General features: G+C 36.1%; 5 protein-coding genes across 19 annotated transcripts in view; 2 read left to right on the top strand and 3 right to left on the bottom strand.

Annotated features, from left to right (window-relative positions):
• Nucleotides 1-17: 17 nt before the first annotated feature.
• Nucleotides 18-632, top strand: LOC148589931 (cysteine-rich receptor-like protein kinase 26). The gene has a single exon (XM_088515794.1). It carries the CDS (start codon nt 18-20, stop codon nt 630-632), a length of 615 nt encoding a protein of 204 aa, XP_088371920.1.
• A 1,620-nt stretch (nt 633-2,252) lies between these two features.
• Nucleotides 2,253-3,451, top strand: LOC148589930 (cysteine-rich receptor-like protein kinase 8). The gene is made up of 4 exons (XM_088512245.1): nt 2,253-2,301; nt 2,406-2,643; nt 2,822-2,972; nt 3,110-3,451. The coding sequence occupies exons 1-4, from the start codon at nt 2,268-2,270 to the stop codon at nt 3,449-3,451; spliced, it is 765 nt and encodes a 254-aa protein (XP_088368371.1). The 5' UTR covers nt 2,253-2,267.
• A 3,530-nt stretch (nt 3,452-6,981) lies between these two features.
• The window catches only part of LOC132171936 (cysteine-rich receptor-like protein kinase 10), a 99,495-nt gene continuing 86,795 nt past the window's right edge, over nt 6,982-19,681 (bottom strand). The window contains exons 3-9 of one of the 15 annotated variants that reach the window (XM_088512209.1): nt 16,047-16,065; nt 9,059-9,169; nt 8,470-8,572; nt 8,112-8,322; nt 7,793-8,030; nt 7,460-7,610; nt 6,982-7,332 (exon numbers count right to left, since the gene is read on the bottom strand). In XM_088512209.1, the coding sequence (XP_088368335.1) occupies nt 6,982-7,332; nt 7,460-7,610; nt 7,793-8,030; nt 8,112-8,322; nt 8,470-8,572; nt 9,059-9,169; nt 16,047-16,065 (1,184 nt within the window). Of the gene's footprint in view, nt 7,333-7,459; nt 7,611-7,792; nt 8,323-8,469; nt 8,621-9,023; nt 9,214-9,434; nt 10,281-16,046; nt 16,066-19,681 lie in introns of those variants that run through there. The other 14 variants (XM_088512199.1, XM_088512203.1, XM_088512198.1 and 11 more) reach the window with 14 other exon arrangements.
• On the bottom strand, nt 15,373-16,486 carry LOC148589929 (uncharacterized). The gene is made up of 5 exons (XM_088512262.1): nt 16,403-16,486; nt 16,200-16,292; nt 16,020-16,124; nt 15,561-15,913; nt 15,373-15,460 (listed from the first exon to the last, which is right to left on the bottom strand). Exons 4-5 carry the CDS (start codon nt 15,905-15,907, stop codon nt 15,412-15,414), a joined length of 396 nt encoding a protein of 131 aa, XP_088368388.1. The 5' UTR covers nt 15,908-15,913; nt 16,020-16,124; nt 16,200-16,292; nt 16,403-16,486; the 3' UTR covers nt 15,373-15,411.
• Nucleotides 16,512-17,377, bottom strand: LOC148589928 (uncharacterized). Its single transcript, XM_088512395.1, has 4 exons — nt 17,113-17,377; nt 16,750-16,991; nt 16,563-16,654; nt 16,512-16,518 (listed from the first exon to the last, which is right to left on the bottom strand). Exons 1-4 carry the CDS (start codon nt 17,363-17,365, stop codon nt 16,512-16,514), a joined length of 594 nt encoding a protein of 197 aa, XP_088368521.1. The 5' UTR covers nt 17,366-17,377.

Below are 19,681 nucleotides of genomic sequence, written 5' to 3'. Positions count from 1 at the left end.
TTTAATGTTTTCTTGCAATGGTTTCGTCTAGATTGCTTTTGTTCCTCTCTGCCATTTTCATACTCACTGCTCAAGCAGTCGCACAACCATTTTACCGTTACCATTTCTGTTCAAATGACAAGGGTAACTACACCGCCAACAGTACCTACGAGGCAAACCTCAATCACCTCCTCTCCTCTCTCTACTCCAACACCAAAATTGACTATGGCTTCTACAACTCTTCGTATGGCCAAAACTCTGATGAAGTACACGCAATTGGACTTTGTAGAGGAGATGCTAACCCACGTGATTGCCGCAATTGTCTCAAGAACGCTACGTCGTCTCTTCTCAACCAGCTCTGTCCCATTCAGAAGGAGGCAATTGGATTGTACGACGAATGTATGCTACGCTACTCAAATCGCTCCATTTTTGGCATCCTGGAAACTTATCCTACTATCCTCTTGTGGAACCCGAACAAAGTATGGGCCTACGTGGATCAATTTAAGGATGATCTTAGGAACCTGATGGAAAAGCTAAGAAGTCATGCTGTAACAGGTGATTCTCTTCGTAAGTTTGCAGCAGGAAACGCAACGGCATCCAACTCTCAAACAATATATGGACTTGTGCAGTGCACACCTGATTTGTCTCAGTAAGATTGCAACAGTTGCTTAGTTGAGGCTATTAAAGGTATTCCAGACTGTTGTGATGGGAAGGAAGGTGGGCGAGTCGTTAAACCCAGCTGTAATGTCAGGTTTGAGGTCTCCCTATTCTATAACTCGACAGCGGATACGTCATCTCCAATATCTCCTGTAGCACCACCAGTATCTCCTCCTCCACCATTAACCAACGTCAATGCAACAAAAGGTACCCATATATGCCATTATGCTTTTAACATAACAAATTATGATGTTGACAGTTGAACATGCAATTGGGCTATCTTTTCCACTCATTGACATTTAATTGCTCCAAACACTGTAAAGTTATTTATGATTATTATTCCAGATCCGAATTCAACCCTTAAGAATCTTCTATTGAGAACAGATTTATGATTTTTGCAGGGAGTGAGAGCAACACATCTAGGAGTACTACTATCATTATATTTGTCCCAACCGCTATTTTTGTGGTACTAGTCATCTCCTTGTGTGTATATTTCAGAGTAATTGGAGGAGGCCGTCAAGAGAGAAACTTGAAGGTAATTAAGTAAAAGTTTGGTTTTGTTATTTATATTCAAATAGTTAGGCCTCGTGAATATCACAGAGGAAATAACAAATTGAGACGATGCACACTGCAGTACGTACTGATGCATGTGCTTCGATAAGTAACAGGCACAATGTTTGGAATAAGATTTCTCTGCTATTACGAGTACAGTTTTCGCAGCATCTATTAGCATAATTTGAGAAAAATATCAGCAGGCTCACCTCAAATAGATTGAATAAGAAAGTTCTGTCAGAAGTGACTTCCGATAAAACTAATAGGCAATGGCTATGTTTGCCATTGAACACGAAAAAGGAAGTGGCATTTGATTGATGTGAAAAAAAAAAAAAAAAAAAAAAAAGTAAGAATATTTTGTATGAAGAAGTGAAAAAATTTTGTTTTGTAGTGATTTTTTTATTTGAATAGAGATAAAAAGTTATTGATGTGATGTAAAAAGTAAGAACATTAGGGGTTGATTTTGAGATAAATAGTTTATGATTTTTTTGGGGTCCTTTGGTAAACACAGCTAATATTACATTTTGTAGACACTAGTGTGTCATTTGGTATTTGAAAAACTTTATTTCAATCATTGGTATTGGAAAGCATGTGGCTGTTGTATGCAATATATATTTAAATTGTGTGATTCATTTAAGTGTGTTGACTTGTTCGTTGAGTGAAGATGATGATGAAGAAGATGAGGTTAGAAGCGTGGAATCCTTGCAATTCAATTTTGGCACTATCAGAGTTGCGACAGATAACTTTTCTGAAGAAAATAAGCTCGAGCAAGGTGGATTTGGTGATGTGTACAAGGTGATTAATATAATCTTATGGAAAATGGGTACTATTTATCAGTAAAAACTTGTTAATTTTCAACTTCCTTATAGTTACATATGCTCTTTGTTCTTATATATTCACAGGGTAGGCTTTTTGATGGACAAGTTATAGCTGTAAAAAGATTATCGAAGAATTCCGGACAAGGAGATTTAGAATTTAAAAATGAGGTCCTATTAGTTGCCAAGCTTCAACACCGTAATCTAGTTAGTCTCCTAGGCTTTTGCTTGGAAAGAAATGAAAGGCTTTTGGTATATGAGTTTATGCCAAATACAAACCTTGATCACTTCCTTTTCGGTATGTTAGCACTTTTATTTTCACTTTAGATTATATTTATTATATTTCCTTCGGGCTGCCTCCACATATCTTATTGCATCAATCATGCTTGCTTCGAGATGTAGATCCAATCAAGCATGCACATTTGGATTGGCAAAGGCACTACATGATCATCGGAGGCATTGCTCGGGGGATTCTTTATCTGCATGAAGATTCTCAACTTCGTATTATTCATCGTGATCTTAAAGCTAGCAACATTCTTTTAGATGCAGAAATGAATTCAAAAATTTCAGATTTTGGCATGGCAAAATTGTTTTTATTGGATCAAACTCAAGGAAATACAAGGAGAATTGTTGGAACCTAGTAAGTATCATAGGAGGGGAGAGCTATGTTTACTTTCTACCAAAGAAACAACATCAAATTTCAAACTAAGATTTAACTCATTTCGAAAATAAAGGGAAATTAGCAATTTTGAAGATAAGTATAGAAAACTCTATTACCATATTGTAATTAAACTAATATTATCGATGTTGACATGTAGCGGATATATGGCTCCGGAGTATGCAATGCATGGACAATTTTCCGTGAAGTCTGATGTCTTTAGTTTCGGTGTATTAGTATTGGAAATAGTGAGTGGACAAAAGAATAATTGCTTCCAAAATGGAGAGAATGTGGAGGATCTTCTAAGCAATGTAAGTACAATCATACTTTGATACATTTCCCTTATCAATAACCGCGGCACTAGTAAATTAACACATATGAATTATCATAATTATAATAGAAATTCTTGTCTAATATTGTGTTTGCCCATCTAAATCATATATTGTAGGCATGGAAAAACTGGAGAGAAGGGACTGCTTCAAATATTGTTGATCCAACAATAAGGCCAGGCTCGGCAACTGAAATTATGAGATGCATCCATATTGGCTTACTATGTGTTCAAGAAAATGTAGCTGATAGACCAACTATGGCTTCTATAGTTCTCATGCTTAATAGCTACTCCATCACTCTTCCAGTACCTTTGCAACCTGCATTTTTTATGCACAATAATATTGACTCATCCCGATGGGAGCAAAGCACATGGATTACAATGTCAGATGAGAGATCTAAAGGCAACTCCATCGAAGCCTCAGTAAATGAGACTTCAATTACTGAGCTATACCCTCGCTAGTGCTTTATAAAAGCAACAATTAAGAATGTATATTTTGAAATGTAAAACTATTTTGGTCCATCCTTATGTACCATAGCAATAAATTCAATTGACAATTTGGTGATGGAACCCTTGTCCAAGTCACGGCATAGTACGTTGTCTCTGTTTGTATGCAGCTACAATTGTTTGCTAGTTGGATAAAATTATCTTTAAGGGTGAGAAAATCTAGAGAGTTTGATCGATCGTCTGATAGTTTCACTATCGGTCGTACTAGTGCAAGGAGATATGACACAAAAAATCAAAGAATTCAAACACCATACTAGAACACCAGGATGATGCAAAATCTAGAGAGCTTGATCGTACCACGATCCATTGGACTAGTGCACTAAGATGATACAAAATTCAAAGAGTTGAAGTGATCCTTCGATCGTATCATGTTCGATTGGGATGATACAAAACCTAAAGAGTTTGAACAAACTATATACATAAATTAAGTATAGTTCATTTTATTAGTGCACTAGGATGATACCAAATATAAAGATTTCAGTCGATCCTTCGATCGTATTATGATTGATCGGATTAGTGCACCTACAAAATCTAAAGAGTTGAATCAGTCATTTAATCGTATCATGATTGATTAGATTAATGCATTGAGATGAAACAAAATTCAAAGAGTTATTCTTTGATCATATCATGATTGATCAAACTAGTGCAAAAAAAATCAAAACTTTCGATCGTATCATGAATGATCGAACTAGCACTATTAATGCAAATGACATCGATAAATAAACAAATTCGTTTGGTCGATATAATGTCTACCCATGTAATTATCTTGCAAGCATGGCGAAATTGAAGGGAAGGCACAGCATCAAATCTTATCAATCCCACTTGGAGAGCTAGTTCAACATTTGAAATAATGTGATGCACATCACCATTGAATCAGACAAGTCATCACATTGATCCTTCCAAGCATCAACAAATGAGGCGTCAATCAGAGTTATATCCTCGCTACTGTTTGATGGAACTTAGAAGTCACAATAAATATTCATTCAAGTCTTTGCAAAAGGCAATAAAATCCATTTAGCATAAAAGGCTATGCAACTAGAGATGAGTGCATTCGACTTAAGGCCTCGACTTATACGTAGGGCTAGGAATTTTCGACATGACCTACGAATCTAACATGAACCCAAAACAAAATTTAGAATTATGGTTGAAGAGCCTGATCTATTTAATTAAATGAGTTGGGATATGGTTGACTTATATAGTCGTATATCCATGCCTTTACATGACCAAAACCCGACATACGAACACAAATTATCACCCCTACCTATGCGTGTGTCTATGTAAACCCACCTCATTCCTTCGTTGTTTTTCTCATAGGACAATTGTCATGAGACTAGTTGTTTTGACGTAAAATGGTTTTTTTAAAGTAATTTGGCGCAACATAAAATATTTGTCAACTTGAAAACGTTCTTAATTGACCTAGAAAAATAACTTTTACTAGGTGTAAAATATTTACATATACCAATTTATCCTACACCTTCACAACCCCGAGTAGGCAATTGTGAGAGGGCCTCTTCTGGGATCGATCTGCATAGGCAAGTCTCGGGCAAGTGAACCTCACCAATATATTCTCACAATTGCCTACGTACCCAAATTACAAACAATACATGCTGGCAATTAAAGTGGATCTTGATTCCATTCATGAAGGCTTTCTATTCTTATACACTCTTCATCAAATTATATGAAAACATATATATGTTGATTGGTAGTCAGCATATATATGTACATTTTAATTAAACATGATATTAAGTTATTATGATTGAATAAAAATACTAAACAAACCCGACTAATGGTATGCTAGTCATTTTAACCCAAAATCATGGCAACTTCTGCTGTTTTGCAGAAGAATATTTTGACTCGTCTTCCTTGTCGACCCGACTAATTAATACGAAAGCCACTTGCCTACATAAACTATAAAGAATCGACGAAGAAAATAGTGTCCGTGGTCCATGGATTGGGATCTCACTCTCCAACAGTTTGCTGGAAATCCCAATCCTCACGTTTCAGCCCCGTACGTGGCTTTTCCTCCGCCACTTCTGAGTTCTGTCTCAATCCACCGGATATCTACAAACGACGGACAAATATTAAAGTATAGTTGCACGGACAACGTAGATTAAAAGAAAGCATCATAATGTTTACTATTAATATGTGCTAATTAGTAATTACACATTATTTATGTCCACTTAATCTTCTCATAGATCGCAAACTCAGTATGAGTAATGGTATAAGTCTTTTTTGTGTCATGCTTGTACCCCTCCAAGAATAATTACAATTTTAAATTGCCAAAGCAATGATTTCAGTTAAAAGGATAAGGTAGTCATGAATAAGGTTTTGATTATGAATTTTTAGTCATTAGAATATTAATTAAATTATTAAATTTATCAACTTGATTTTTTGAGAAAATAGATACTTTAATATTATATCAGAAAAAATCCTATATTTTAAAAATCTGATAATGCTCCGTACGTGTTTGTAATGTAAATTTCTATAGACAGTAGTTTGTAATTTGGTTTACATGCTTGACTTAATTCCCCGAAAATTAAAGTATTTTACTTTAATTGGTATGACATTCAACAAACAAGCGAAGACTACTGACAACTTTGGAAGTCAAAATAGAGAAGCAGAAGAGAAAAGTATGAAAGAGACTTCGAAAATGGCACCAACACAAACCTTAACAATCAGCCCTAAACATTGCCATATTTATTTTTTCTTGTAAATGCTCCTAAACATTGCCATTTCAACTCACGGACCACGAGACAATGGTTTCCTCTAGGCTCTAGGAGTAATGCTACCGAGCAGCAATATGATACAATCATAATTATTTAATACTATCCCAAGTCGTGGGTTAAAGTCCAATAAGGAGTATTTCTCTATAAATTTTATAGTCCAATAAAGAGTTAGATTTCTTCCTTAATAAAATCATCCTAGTCCTAGAAGTCAAGACCTAATTGGTCTATTATGTAATCGATGGTCTATTATTTCTCCATTGAAAGTGGAACTCTCAATAACAAAGCTTGGTATAAGTTGAATATTGATTTAAAATACAGTTTAATGTATTTTGGAAGTCAAAGTTCACTCGAAATAGCTATTAAAGATTATGGCTTCCTCAAACCAGCTGATCCATCCCTTTCCATGGTTTGTCACTAGTTGATTCGCATCACAATCCTTTTTCAAGCCATCTGTTTTTTTGAACTGGCTCAATTAACTGAACCACTTTAATTAATATTCTAACAAAAGTAAAATTATTTGAGATTACTACAACTAAAACGGATAGAAAAAATTTCAATTGGATTCAGGGACCATGTACTTTTATTTTCATCTCGTTATCAAAGATTTTTTTTTTCTTTTCTTTTTTGGACCGCCAAACAGTTGTAGTTGCATAGAAACAGAAACACCAAACTAAATATACTTTTATGGTATAGAATCACGACCATAGTATAGTTTAAAATAAGAAAGTACACATTCTTAATTGTAACTTCTTTAAAGCACTAGCGCGCGTAAAGTTCAGTAATTGAAGCCTCATTTTTTGAAGCTTGGATAGAATTGCCTTTAGATATCTCATCTGACTTTGTAACCCATGTGCTATGCTCCCATCGGGATGCTGGTTCTGAGTCAATATTACTATGCATAAAAAATGCAGGCCCAAATGGTACTGGAAGAGTTATGGAGTAGCTATTAAGCATAAGAACTACTGAAGCCATAGTTGGCCTGTCAGCCACATTTTCTTGAACACATAGTAACCCAATGTGGATGCATCTCATAATTTCAGTTGCTGAGCTTAGCCTAATTGCTGGATCCACAATATTTGAAGCAGTTCCCTCTCTCCAATTTTTCCATGCCTACAATATACGATTTAGATGCATCAAAAAGCATATTCTATTATAATTATTATAATTCCTATATGTTAATTTACTCGTTCCACATGCATAAGACATGGGAAATGTACCCAAGTATAATTGTACTTACATAGCTTAGAAGATCCTCCACATTTTCTCCATTTCGAAAGCAATTGTTCTTTTGTCCGCCTACCATCTCCAACATTAATACCCCGAAACTAAAGACATCAGACTTTACTGAGAATTGTCCATACATTGCATACTCTGGGGCCATATATCCACTGTATGTCAACATCAATAATATCAAATTAATTTAAATGGTAATAGACCTCTCCATAATTAATTATCTTAAAAAAATTTTGCTTCTCATTAACATTCACAATAGGTTAAATCTTAGTTAAAAATTTGATGTTATTTTGTGGTATGAAGTAAACATAAGCTCTACCCTCCTAAAGACACTTACTAGGTTCCCACAATTCTGCTTGTATTCACTTGAGTTTCATCCAATAAAACTAATCTTGCCATGCCAAAATCTGAAATTTTTGGGTTCATTTCTGCATCTAAAAGAATGTTGCTAGCCTTAAGATCACGATGAATAATACGAAGTCGAGAATCTTCATGAAGGTAAAGAATCCCTCTAGCAATGCCTCCTATAATCTTGTAGCGCCTTTCCCAATCCAATTGTAAACGCCTAATTGGATCTGCATATATCAATTGAGTTGTCAACCTAAAAGATATATTATGAATACATTCTAAGATAAAAAAGAAAAATGCAAACATACCGAAAAGAAAGTGATCAAGGCTTGTATTTAGCACAAACTCATATATTAATAGTCTTTCATTTCCTTCCAAGCAGAAGCCAAGGAGCCTAACTAGATTACGGTGTTGAAGTTTAGCCACTAGTAAGACCTCATTTTTAAATTCTGAATCTCCTTGTCCAGAATTCTTTGATAGTCTTTTTACAGCTATAACTTGTCCATCAGATAGCCTACCCTGTTAACATATAATAATGAAGTGCATGTAATTAACCAGCCACATGGGATTTGAAAATCAACATGTTTTGACACACACACACACACACACACACATATATATATATATATGGATGCTACCTTTGTCTATAAAATTATATCAAATTACCTTATAAACAGCACCAAATCCACCTTGGCCGAGCTCATTTTCTTTGGAAAAGTTATCTGTCGCAACTCTAACTGTATCAAAGTGGAATTGCAAGGATTCCACGCTTCTAATTTCATCAACAGCTTCACATATATAATTGAAGAAGTCAAGACTCAAATGAATTATAAATTGGGTTCATAATTATTAGTAATATTGAAAAGCCAATTGCTTTTTTGTGCATAATTTTAAATTGTGTTACTCTTAAATAATTTAAAATTATGCACAAAAAAGCAATGGGCTTTTCAATACCAATGATTAAAAAGAAGTTTTTTTTTTTTTTTTTTTTTTGACACAGTATTGCGTATTAATGTAATAATTTCCAGATAATTTGTTATTGGAAGTCACTTCTCTATAGAACTTTCTAATTCAAACCTTACTTGAGAGGAGCTAAATATTGTCTTATATAAGTATATATTTCCGAAATTATATCACGTTACGTACTAATTAAAAATGCAGGAAAAGTTGTAATCGTATTAGCGGTGGAATGTTACTCTGCGATATTCACAAGGCATAACTTTTTGAATAATAAATAACAAAACAAAACTTTTACTTACTTTCAAGTGTCTCTTGTGGCCTCTTTACTCTAGATCTGAAATATACACAGAAGGAGATGACTAGTACAACAAAAGCAGCAATTGGCACAACTATAATGATGACAGTCCTAGATGTGTTGCTCTGGCTCCCTGCAAAAACCATTTATCCGTTCTCATTAGAAGATTCTGAGGGTTGAGTTTGGGATTAATTAACACTAGTTCTGAATCTTGAGAAATAACCTTATATAGTAGCATAAAAAACTTTAAAGTACTGTTTAGCGCGAGTAATTAAACAAAGACTAATACATAACGCGTTGATCATAAGATAGCCCAATTGTTCCAATATGTGTACGCATATATCTTATGACCCATAATTCATTATGTTATAAGAACAATGGAATGGGTACCTTTCGTTGTACTATTGGTGTTGGTTAATGGTGGAGGAGGAGATACTGGTGGTGCTATTGGAGATGTCGGAGGTGACGCAGCCGCTGTCGAGTTATAGAACTGGTAGACCTCAAATCTGATATTACAGCTGGGACTAACGACTCTCCCACCTTCCTTCCCATCACAACATTGTGGAATATATTTAAAAACCTCAACTAAGCAATTGTTGCAATCTTGCTCAGATAAATCTGGTGTGCACTGCACAAGTGCATATAACGTTTGAAATTTCGGTGCCGTTGCGTTTCCTACTGCAAACTTACGAAGAGAACCACCAGCTACAGCTTGACTTCTTAGGCTTTCCAACAAGCTCCTAAGATCATCGTTGAATTGATTCACGTTATTGGCCGATACGTTGTTCAGGTTCCACATATAGAAACGTGGAATAGTTTCCTCGACGCCCAAAATGGAGCGATTCGAGTATCGTAACATACAGTTGTCATACCATCCAATTGCCTCCTTCTGATTCGGACAGCGCTGCTTAAGAAGAGACGTAGCGTTATTGAGGCAAACACGGCAAACGTCTGGGTTAACATCTCCTCTACAAAGTCCAGTTGCATATACTTGGTCGGAGTTTTGGCCGTAAGAGGAACTGTAGAAACCGTAGTCGATTTTGGTGTCGGAAGAGATGGAGGAGAGGAGGTGATTGAGGTTTGCCTCATAGCTACTGTTAGCGGTGTAGTTTCCTTTGTCGTTTATGCAGAAATGATAAAGGAAGCCTGCCGTCTGCCCAGCTGCTTGAGCAGTGAGCATGAAAATGGCAAAGAGAAAGAAAAGTAATCTAGAGGAAACCATTGCACCGTGCGTAAAATGACAAGATTAATTTAGGCCTTGATAAGGGTGAGGTAGCTGACCTTTAGTTTTGCGTTGGGGTGCCACTTCTGAAGCCCCTGCTATGAAGTCAATGATCTTTGGTCCTCCCTGTCATGAAATTTTATCGGTGCATTATTAGCTGGTCGGGGAATCTGGTCAAACATGTAAGACTGAAAAACTATATTTTTTGTATTGGAATTGAAGATAACAAAAACAATAGCGGCCCTCTGCATACTTAAATATCTCTACATTGACTGAGTGGCTTTTCAGGCTTTGAATACTAAGTTTGAGCGAAACAGAAGTGAAATAGGACAAGCCACGACGCCTAACCCTGATTTGCCGCCCCGTCGTCAATGGACGCGTTACTGTCTTCGCGCATTCTTAATTAGTATGTGTCTCCGGTCGATGCGGTGATGGGGCTAAGTATACGAGTCAATATTTTATTTTAATATTAAATGCATGTGCAACCTGGACAACGTGTTAAGAGGATATGGATATTTTAATATTATAACCCAATTATTGTCCGTTTATTCAATTAATAAATTATGTTATTGTTGAACAAGGAATTGAATATATAATTAAATTGGACACTTTGGAGGAAATTTCCTTAAAAAAAAAACGGTGAGAAACTAATTCAATGAAATCAAAGCCCTCATTTTCTTCCTTTCTTTGCTTAATTATTTTCTCTTCCAAAAGAATGCAAAAGCCTAAAAAGTTCATATTACAAATGACTAATGTTTGAAGAAGACTAAGATCTCTTAACTAATTTCATTATATTGTACGTGTTATTTTGGCTGAGTTATAAATAGACTTGAAATACTTTAGCAATTAGCATGTGGGGTGTTAGGCCTCCGCGCGTGCGACCTACAATATTAACAAACTATACAAAACTTGCTATTACCAAAGTGTTATTTGGTGTAGGTATGCGATTAAGTGAAAGCAAATGCTAAGTCGTGTTCGTGATGTTGATTTTTTTTTTTTTTTTTTTTTTCCCTATGGGAAACATAAAGTTGATTTTTTTTCAAGCACATTGTGATGATTCTTGATGCAATAATTAATTTCGTTGTTCTTTCTTCTTCTTCTTTTTATTACTTGTCCTTTTTTTTTGCAAAACAAAGCAAAGAGTCGGTTAATTAATTTTTCAGGTATTTGTCAAAGCAAAAAGTTTAATATTTAAGTACGTATTTTTCCGTTTAACCAAAAAAATAAAGAGAAAAAAAAAATTAGAAACAAACAAAAAAGCAAAAAAAAAAAATCTGAACTTTTTCTTAAGGTATATACAACTCAAATGGTAGATTGTGGTAGACATTGTAAAAATGAAATTTTTAGGAGAGCATTGTAAATAAAATAATAGTTAGAGGGGATCAAAATAATGCATAATGCTCATGAACAAAATAATAAATTAGCATGTTATTGAAATATATAAATTGATAAACTTTACATGAACTACTGAATTATATGTTAACCTAATATGTTTTTCAATTCATTATAAAACAAAAAAAAAAAAACAAACAAACAAAAAAAAAACAAAAAAAAAAAAACTATGTAGGAGGCCGGGTCTCTACGGAGTTGGAGTTGTGACATGAGAAACTGAATTTGCTGCTCCATCTGTCTTTGATTGGCTTCCATTTCTTGCTGCCGCTGTGTTTGTTGTCTCTTCAATATGGAGTTCACTTCCTCCTGCGTCTCTCTATGAACGGAGCTTATTTTCTCTTGCTGTGTGTGAACCTCTCTCTCTCTGCCTCCTCACACCTCCTCTTATACTCATCCAACTCCCTAGTGAGCTGACTAGAGGATGCGGAAGGCTAGGCCGCCGTGACCATCTTTGGGGCTATATATGACCTCTCCGCCAAGAGCTGCCGGACTTCATCATCATCACTTTCCGAGGATCCATCAGGATTAATAGGGTGCTTTTGGATCTACAATTGCACAAACAAAATTAAAGTAAAAATTGGTTCCCTAATTAGCGTAGTTAAATTTTTAAAGTAAATAAAGATTTAACAAATTATTATTGTGTAGAAATTGAATAAATTGCCTACCTCATTCTCTTCATTAATTAATATATATTGGGAGTAACAAAATATCCATTTTTCTTCTTCCCAACACACTGAGCTTCTTCCTAATCTGAGTGTACCTTTATATATATCATTTTAAACACAATTAAAAAAAAGGAAATATCCTCCAACTCATTTAAAATAGTGTCAAGTGTATATAAACATTTAAAGCGTTAGCACTACAAGAAATTAGCTCTTTAGGGGCGACTTAAAGTCGCCCCTAAAGACCCTAAAGTGGACGCTGTTGGCAACAGCGTCCACTTTTCGACCCTAAAAGTGTCGACCCTAATAGTCCGACCCTAATGATCAAACGTCTGATCATCAGGGTCCACTTAAAAGTCGACCCTAATGATCACTTTTAGCGTCCACTTTATCGCCCCTAAAAGTCGCAATGTTTGGACCCTAAAGATGATGTAAACGGGAGCGAAAGTCGACCCTAATAGTCAAGCAATAGCGTCCACTTTTAGTTAACCATTAGCGTCGACTTTATGGACCCTAATATCCCTTTTAAAAAAATAATAATAATAACTATTAGCGTCCAAATAAGAGTGGACGCTGATAGTTAAACCATTAGCGTCCACAAAAGTGGACGCTAATGGTCCTAAAAAATTAAAAAAAAAACTAACTATCAGCGTCCACTTAGAGTCGACCCTAATGATGACTTTTAGCGTCCACTTTATCGACGCTAAAAGATACATGTGTTTGACTCTAAAGATGATGTACACAAAAGAATTAGTCGACGCTAATAGTTGACCATTAGCGTCCACAGTTGTGGACGCTGATGGTCCAAAAATATTAAAAAAAAATTGACTATCAGCGTCCACTTTGAAGTAGACGCTGATTAGTTGACCATTAGGGTCGACAATTGTCGACCCTAATGGTCCCTAAAAAAAAAAAAAAAAAAAACTGCGATCGATCGCACACTTGTGTGCGATCGATCGCATCATCAGTAGGTTTTCAAAATTTGGAGATCGATCGCACTTGGACTGAGATCGATCGCAATTTTCCGAAAACCTACTGATGCTGCGATCGATCGCACTCCAAGTGCGATCGATCGCAGCATCAGTAGGTTTTCGGAATTTGGAGATCGATCGCACTTGGAGTGAGATCGATCGCAATTTTCCGAAAACCTACTGATGCTGCGATCGATCGCACTTGAGTACGATCGATCGCAGCATCAGTAGGTTTTCGAAATTTTGGGATCGATCGCACTCCCAAGTGCGATCGATCGCAGCATCAGTACGTTTTCTAATGATTTCCAGTTCAAGTGATTCTCAATTCACACAAAGAACATCAAAAAAGCAACTGACTAGTCTTAGCAAAAAGAGTCACTAATAGAGTAAGATCTTGATGGCTTAAAATATATCATATTTGTAACTCTGACAAATGACAACTAAAACGCCAAAGTGCAGTCCATTCTTATCCATGCAACACATATCAATGATGTTAAAAATTAGACTTTTAGTCAGCTCATTATTTATCAACCCACTTAACTTGTCTCAAGAGTCATGGAGAGATGAAGACCACATGAAATTAGTCAAAATACAACCACCAACCTCTTGTTGAATGTGGACACCGAAATCTCCAAATACAATGTTCCCAAACGCATCTTTAGCATTAGTTTTCTGAATAAAATTCTGCATCAAAAAACAATAACATACTGAATTTTACTCTTCATCTTGGGGAAAAATATAATGAAGAAGTTATAAGATCTATGCAATGCAATGAAATGAACACAGGCAGTTTTTCACAGTATTTCATGAAGCCAAAAAAGAACTGCACAATTAAAATCTCCTGATCAATTAATAGTATTCAACCCAAAAGCGAAAATATGAATTCCTTACGTAACTCACCTGCCGTGCTCCCTCTGCGACACAAATAACAGCCGAACCCTTTGTCTCAATCAGGTATTTCAGATGACTCAAAACACCATGAGGCCCGTGCAAATTAAAAGATACCTTAGATGTGCATATCAGTAGAATCAGTAACAGCTCACAAAGATAACTATCCAATTAATTGCTAGTAATAAGTACCTCATGAATCAAACATATGTCAATTTGTCCACTAGCTAGGGATGCATGCATAGCTATATATCTACTGCTACGGCCCATCAATTTGACAATGCCAACACCATGATAAGCATTGTGCGCCTAACAAGATTGAGGCCAAAAAAAAAAGTTCACTATGAAGAAACCAACACTAAAAGAATTCAGCAGGAAAACTTATCCGGAGAAACATAACTCCATGCATGGGCAAATAAAATGCACGTAGAGTACCTCTATAAGAAACATTGCATTTATGTTTAAGTACACAACAACATTCTTTGATGAATCAATTAATATATGAAATAATCAAACTAATCTAAATGCCCACAAGAAACATAACTCAAAATGACTAACCTCATCAAAATCATAAAAAATATGTGAGAACTGCCCCATTAACCAAACCTGTCAAGGGAAAAAACTATTAAATATTTTTTTTACAATTCATGGGCAGCAAAATTCCAAAACCCAAAATAAAGTACTTATCTGCATTCTCTTCCTTGCCAATTCATCCTCATAAGCAATTTGAGTAATCTACCACAATGAACCAATATATAATATCAAAGACAATGAAAATGAAACCCAAAATGATAGAGAAAGAGATACTAAAAATGTGTTTCTTCATGAAATATATTAAAGCGAGAACCTGCTTGGGCGGTTTAACTTTCTTGTACTCTTGTCATCCTGCATACACTTAAAAATAAAATTTAGAAAGATATTATTACTCCCTTGCATTGTTTACTCAAAGTTCTTTAACCTTGATAACCATGTCAAGGGAGATTTACTAACTCAAAAGTTGTTGAACCAAAAATTTTGCGAATATCTTAATATAATATAAACCAAATAAAAAGTACCAACAGATATACATTACCAAACAGATCACGATCAACAAATAGTCAAATACACATTAGCAAATAGAAAGTACCAACAACTATCCAAATACATAGTATCAAAAAATATATCACAAATACATGCTATCAAAGAGTACATCCTAAATAAAGTTATTCCAAAGCTCCCTCAATTGTTGGCTTCACTTGATGCACCTCCAAGCAAGCTCCCTCCAGACCTAATAGAATAAAATTTCATATAATGATCAATAAGCTTTTTAACGATTACTTAGTATGTGTGTTTTTGTAAAATTAATGCATAGGTAAAGTTTCACTAACCCTCCAATACGTGACATTAAGAACTCAACAGTGGCTTTTAATTTGTTCGTTTCCTCAACGTTGGCTTGCAAATTCTCTCTGTACTGATGAAGTTCAATTCTAGTCTGTTGAAGCTCGCTTTGAGTATCTTCTTGTCTTTTCCTACACTCATCGTGGTTGTCGAACTGGGTGAACGCTTGAGATGAAGTTCTTAAAGGGGTAGGAATAAGACCGCATCCCATTCCTCTAACGTGCCCAGTTCGTCGGCCCCCTAGTACTTGTGTGACTATTTCTTGCATTCGGTCATCCACACTTGTTCCCTCCACATTGCCTTCCTCTAAGCCCTCACTGGTTGTTAATTCTTGCATTTGAAGCTGCACAAGTCATAGTTGGCCTTAGTTTAACATATACTTCATGCAAGTTTACTATTCATGTTCTTCACTAATCAACTTAATGATCGGAGCGTAAACAATTACTTACATATAGACTTTTGCATTTGTCGTTCACAAACTGTTTATCCTTTTTTCTTGTATGGGTAACCTCATACAGTTCAACAGGATTAGGCTTCACTTTTGTTTCTTGTTCCTACACATAATACATATAATCAAAGTTTACACTAAATAACGTTACTTTCATTAAATTATGGTACGAGATACTTACCTTTTTGTAAATGACATTGACAAATGAACAAGTCCCAGCTGTGTGATTTGTTTCCAATTTGCTTCTGTTTAGGGTATTTCGTTCAGACTTTTTCTATGAAATTTGGAAAGAAAAAAAAAACACAATTATTCATAAAATGTCCTCAAGTGCATGCAAATTATATCAATTTGAATATTCTAATCAGTATAATAATATATATTTACCTTCCATTTACCGTCATCAAATGAGTCACATATTAGGTTCCACTGTTGAGGACCATACCCTGCTGGCACGTTTTCCCTCCCAATAGCCTTAGCCCTGGCAATCCCCTCATCATCGTCTTTATCAATGCCGTCAAAATATTTCTTGTAATGATCCCTATACAAGTTCGAACGAAGCCTAGCATATGCACGACCCAATTTATTTTCAACAGCTTTGATGTGCTCGTATCGTTCCATATTCAGTGCGAAGTTTGACTGATACATAATAGATAAGAAAACAATGGTAAAAAATGTGTCACATTAATTTTCCATACGAAACATATTATTAAACATTACATTGATATTCATACCTGAACATGAAACAACAACTTGCTCTTTTCTTCAGCTGGGACCTTTTTCCATTCACCGTGATGGAGTTCGCACATGTTACGAATAATCTCCCCAATCTTGCTTGCAAACCATGATGCATTCTCGCCTACAGGTGCCCGGTGTCTATTTGGGATGTTTAGCACTACGGGACCATGCTTAAGTACATGGTCACTCAACTTCTTACACTTGGCCTTACCCCTTACACTTCTGACAGACGTGGTAGCTGTTATGCAAAACATGGTAACGTAGTAAGTTATATTTGGAAAAGTATATTGTCAAATGTCTATAACAAACCAAAATAATACAAAAATAACAGTTCATAAATATAAAATTCATGAACTTACAAGATGCAGTAGGGGCGGCTCCCTGTGAATCCAATCCTGCCACTGAGTGAATAGGATTATTAGACTCATGCGAAGGATGCCCATCCACTGACTCGAGGAGGAGGGGGGGCGAGGGCGACACATGCATATCTGTATCACCAAACCCAGAATTGAGAGTCGGACTCTCATGCTCGTCAATAAGGCCCCGGCCTTGACCTTGGCCTCGGCCTCGGCCTCGTGCTGCTGGAACACGTTTGCGTCCTGTTGTTGTCATTGTTATGATCAATCTGCTAACAAGTCAAAAACCACAAAATTATATTAGTCAATTTATAACCATATAGCATGTTCAATATTTTTGACAAACATACAATAATCATGCTAGTAAAAAATAAAAATAAAAACACCACAATATATATATATATATATATATATATATAGAGAGAGAGAGAGAGAGAGAGCATCAATTTCATTAAATATGCTAATACACTTTGTACTTACACCAAATTTGAGCTTATGTGTTCAACACATTTCATCATCAGATTCATATTCAGAATCTGTAGCACTGTTACTTGAAGATGATTGTTCGTGTTCAGAGTCCTCTTCGTGTTCAGAGTCCTCTTCGTGTTCAGAGTCTATATCGTTGTCGCTACATAACTCCTCTTCCTCATCAAAGTTTGTATAATGGTCCTCGTCTGGCAAGTTATCGTTGGCAAACATGCTTGCATCAAGTTGAATATATAATTCGTCAATTGCTATTGTCGCATCATCTCTACGTAATTGAGTGGAGGCTTCAACATTCGCTTCATCAACAAAGACCATATTACCCCCAACACATTCACCTTCCTGGTATACGTCATCACTGAGTCTTTGGTCATCTTCTGTATTATCTCCCTTTTGTACTGTTGGAATATCATAGATGTCTCTATTGATCCACTTCTGCACCACTTTCCAATTACCACCCAATTTGGGATCATCCAAGTAAAACACTTGCGAAGCTTGACATGCTAAGATGAACGGGTCGGATTCACACCATTTACGAGAAGTATTCACAATCGTGAAGCCTTGGTCCATTCGTACTCCTGTTGCACTCCCAGTGTCCCACCAATCACACTCAAACAAGTACACGAGATTTTGGCCAGGGTAACGTAACTCTAGAATATTTTTTAACTCACCATAATACTCCGTTATTGAGGTTTCGTCCTCACCTGAAACAGAAACACCACTGTTCTGAGTAGTACGAGTTTCTGCACATTCTTTTGTGTGATACCTAACCCCATTCACGATGCAACCTCTATACGAATGAACATGACGATCAGGCCCACATGCAAGATCATATAAGTGTTTTGAGTCATTGGCTGCAGTACGCCCACTATTGTATAAACGTTTATGGAACCAACGTTCAAAGTTAGCTTCATGCTTTTTATCAATGTCACGGCCGCCTTCTCTTTTGATCATATTATAATGTTCACTGCATGAAAAATAAACGTATTGGTAAATGATCATCAACCCTACAATTATAACATGTCGTAACAAGTAAAACACAAAGGCCATTACTAAACTTACTCCAAATATGAGGCCGTTTCGTTACAATTGGTAAGCACATACCATCGTGCCCTAGCAAAATCATTAGCATCCAGTGTTACTAATTTAGCTGCTCCTAACGGCCGAACTCGTTGGGAGAACACATCCAAGCGCTGGCTCAATTCTACAACATCAACGTCAACATTTCTCCGTTCACGGTTCCATCTTGTCTCAATCCCCCGAAGGTACCTGGAACAGAAGGTCAAGCTCTCCTCAGCTAAGTAACACTCGACAATAGACCCCTCTGGACGCGCTTTGTTACGCGTCCACTTCTTATATCTTCCAAGTTCTCTTTCGAACGGATACATCCAACGGTTTTGTACGGGACCAGCAAGCTCGGCCTCCCGAGGTAAATGAAGTGCTAGATGGATCATAACATCAAAAAAAGCTGGCGGAAATATTTTTTCCATTTTGCATAAAATTGTTACAATGTCGACTTTCATTTGTTTTAGGATATCAACTTTCAACGTCCGTGCACATAACTGCGTAAAAAATGTACTGAACTCGGTCAATGTTGTTCGTATTTCCGACGTAGAGAAATTTCGAATTGCAACAGGAAGCAAGCGCTGTAAGAAGACATGACAATCGTGGCTTTTCATACCCGAAATTTTACCAGGAAGCTTGTTCACACATCGACCAATGTTAGATGCATACCCGTCAGGAAATTTAACACCTTTCAACCACTCACATAAACTCTTCTTCTCATCTCTTGTCAAGGTGTACTTCGCAAGTGGCATCCTATAAGTTTCACCATTTGGCTGCACATGCAATTCTTTACGTATACCCATCAACTGTAAATCTCTTCGTGCCTTGACTGTGTCCTTGGTCTTCCCATCGATATTCATCAACGTACCTAAGATACTTTCACATATGTTCTTCTCAATATGCATTACATCTAAATTATGACGTAGTTTCAAGCTTGACCAGTAAGGCAACTCAAAGAAAATACTTCTCTTCTTCCAATTCAACACAACATCTGTGTTCTTTCTCTTTCTCCCGCTTGTTTTTC

This window comes from Corylus avellana, chromosome 1, assembly GCF_965113065.1.
Source record: "Corylus avellana chromosome 1, dhCorAvel1.hap1.2, whole genome shotgun sequence".
NCBI classification, from domain to species: domain Eukaryota; kingdom Viridiplantae; phylum Streptophyta; class Magnoliopsida; order Fagales; family Betulaceae; genus Corylus; species Corylus avellana.
Note: the sequence above shows the minus strand (reverse complement) of the source record. Positions and strands in the feature narration are given on the sequence as shown.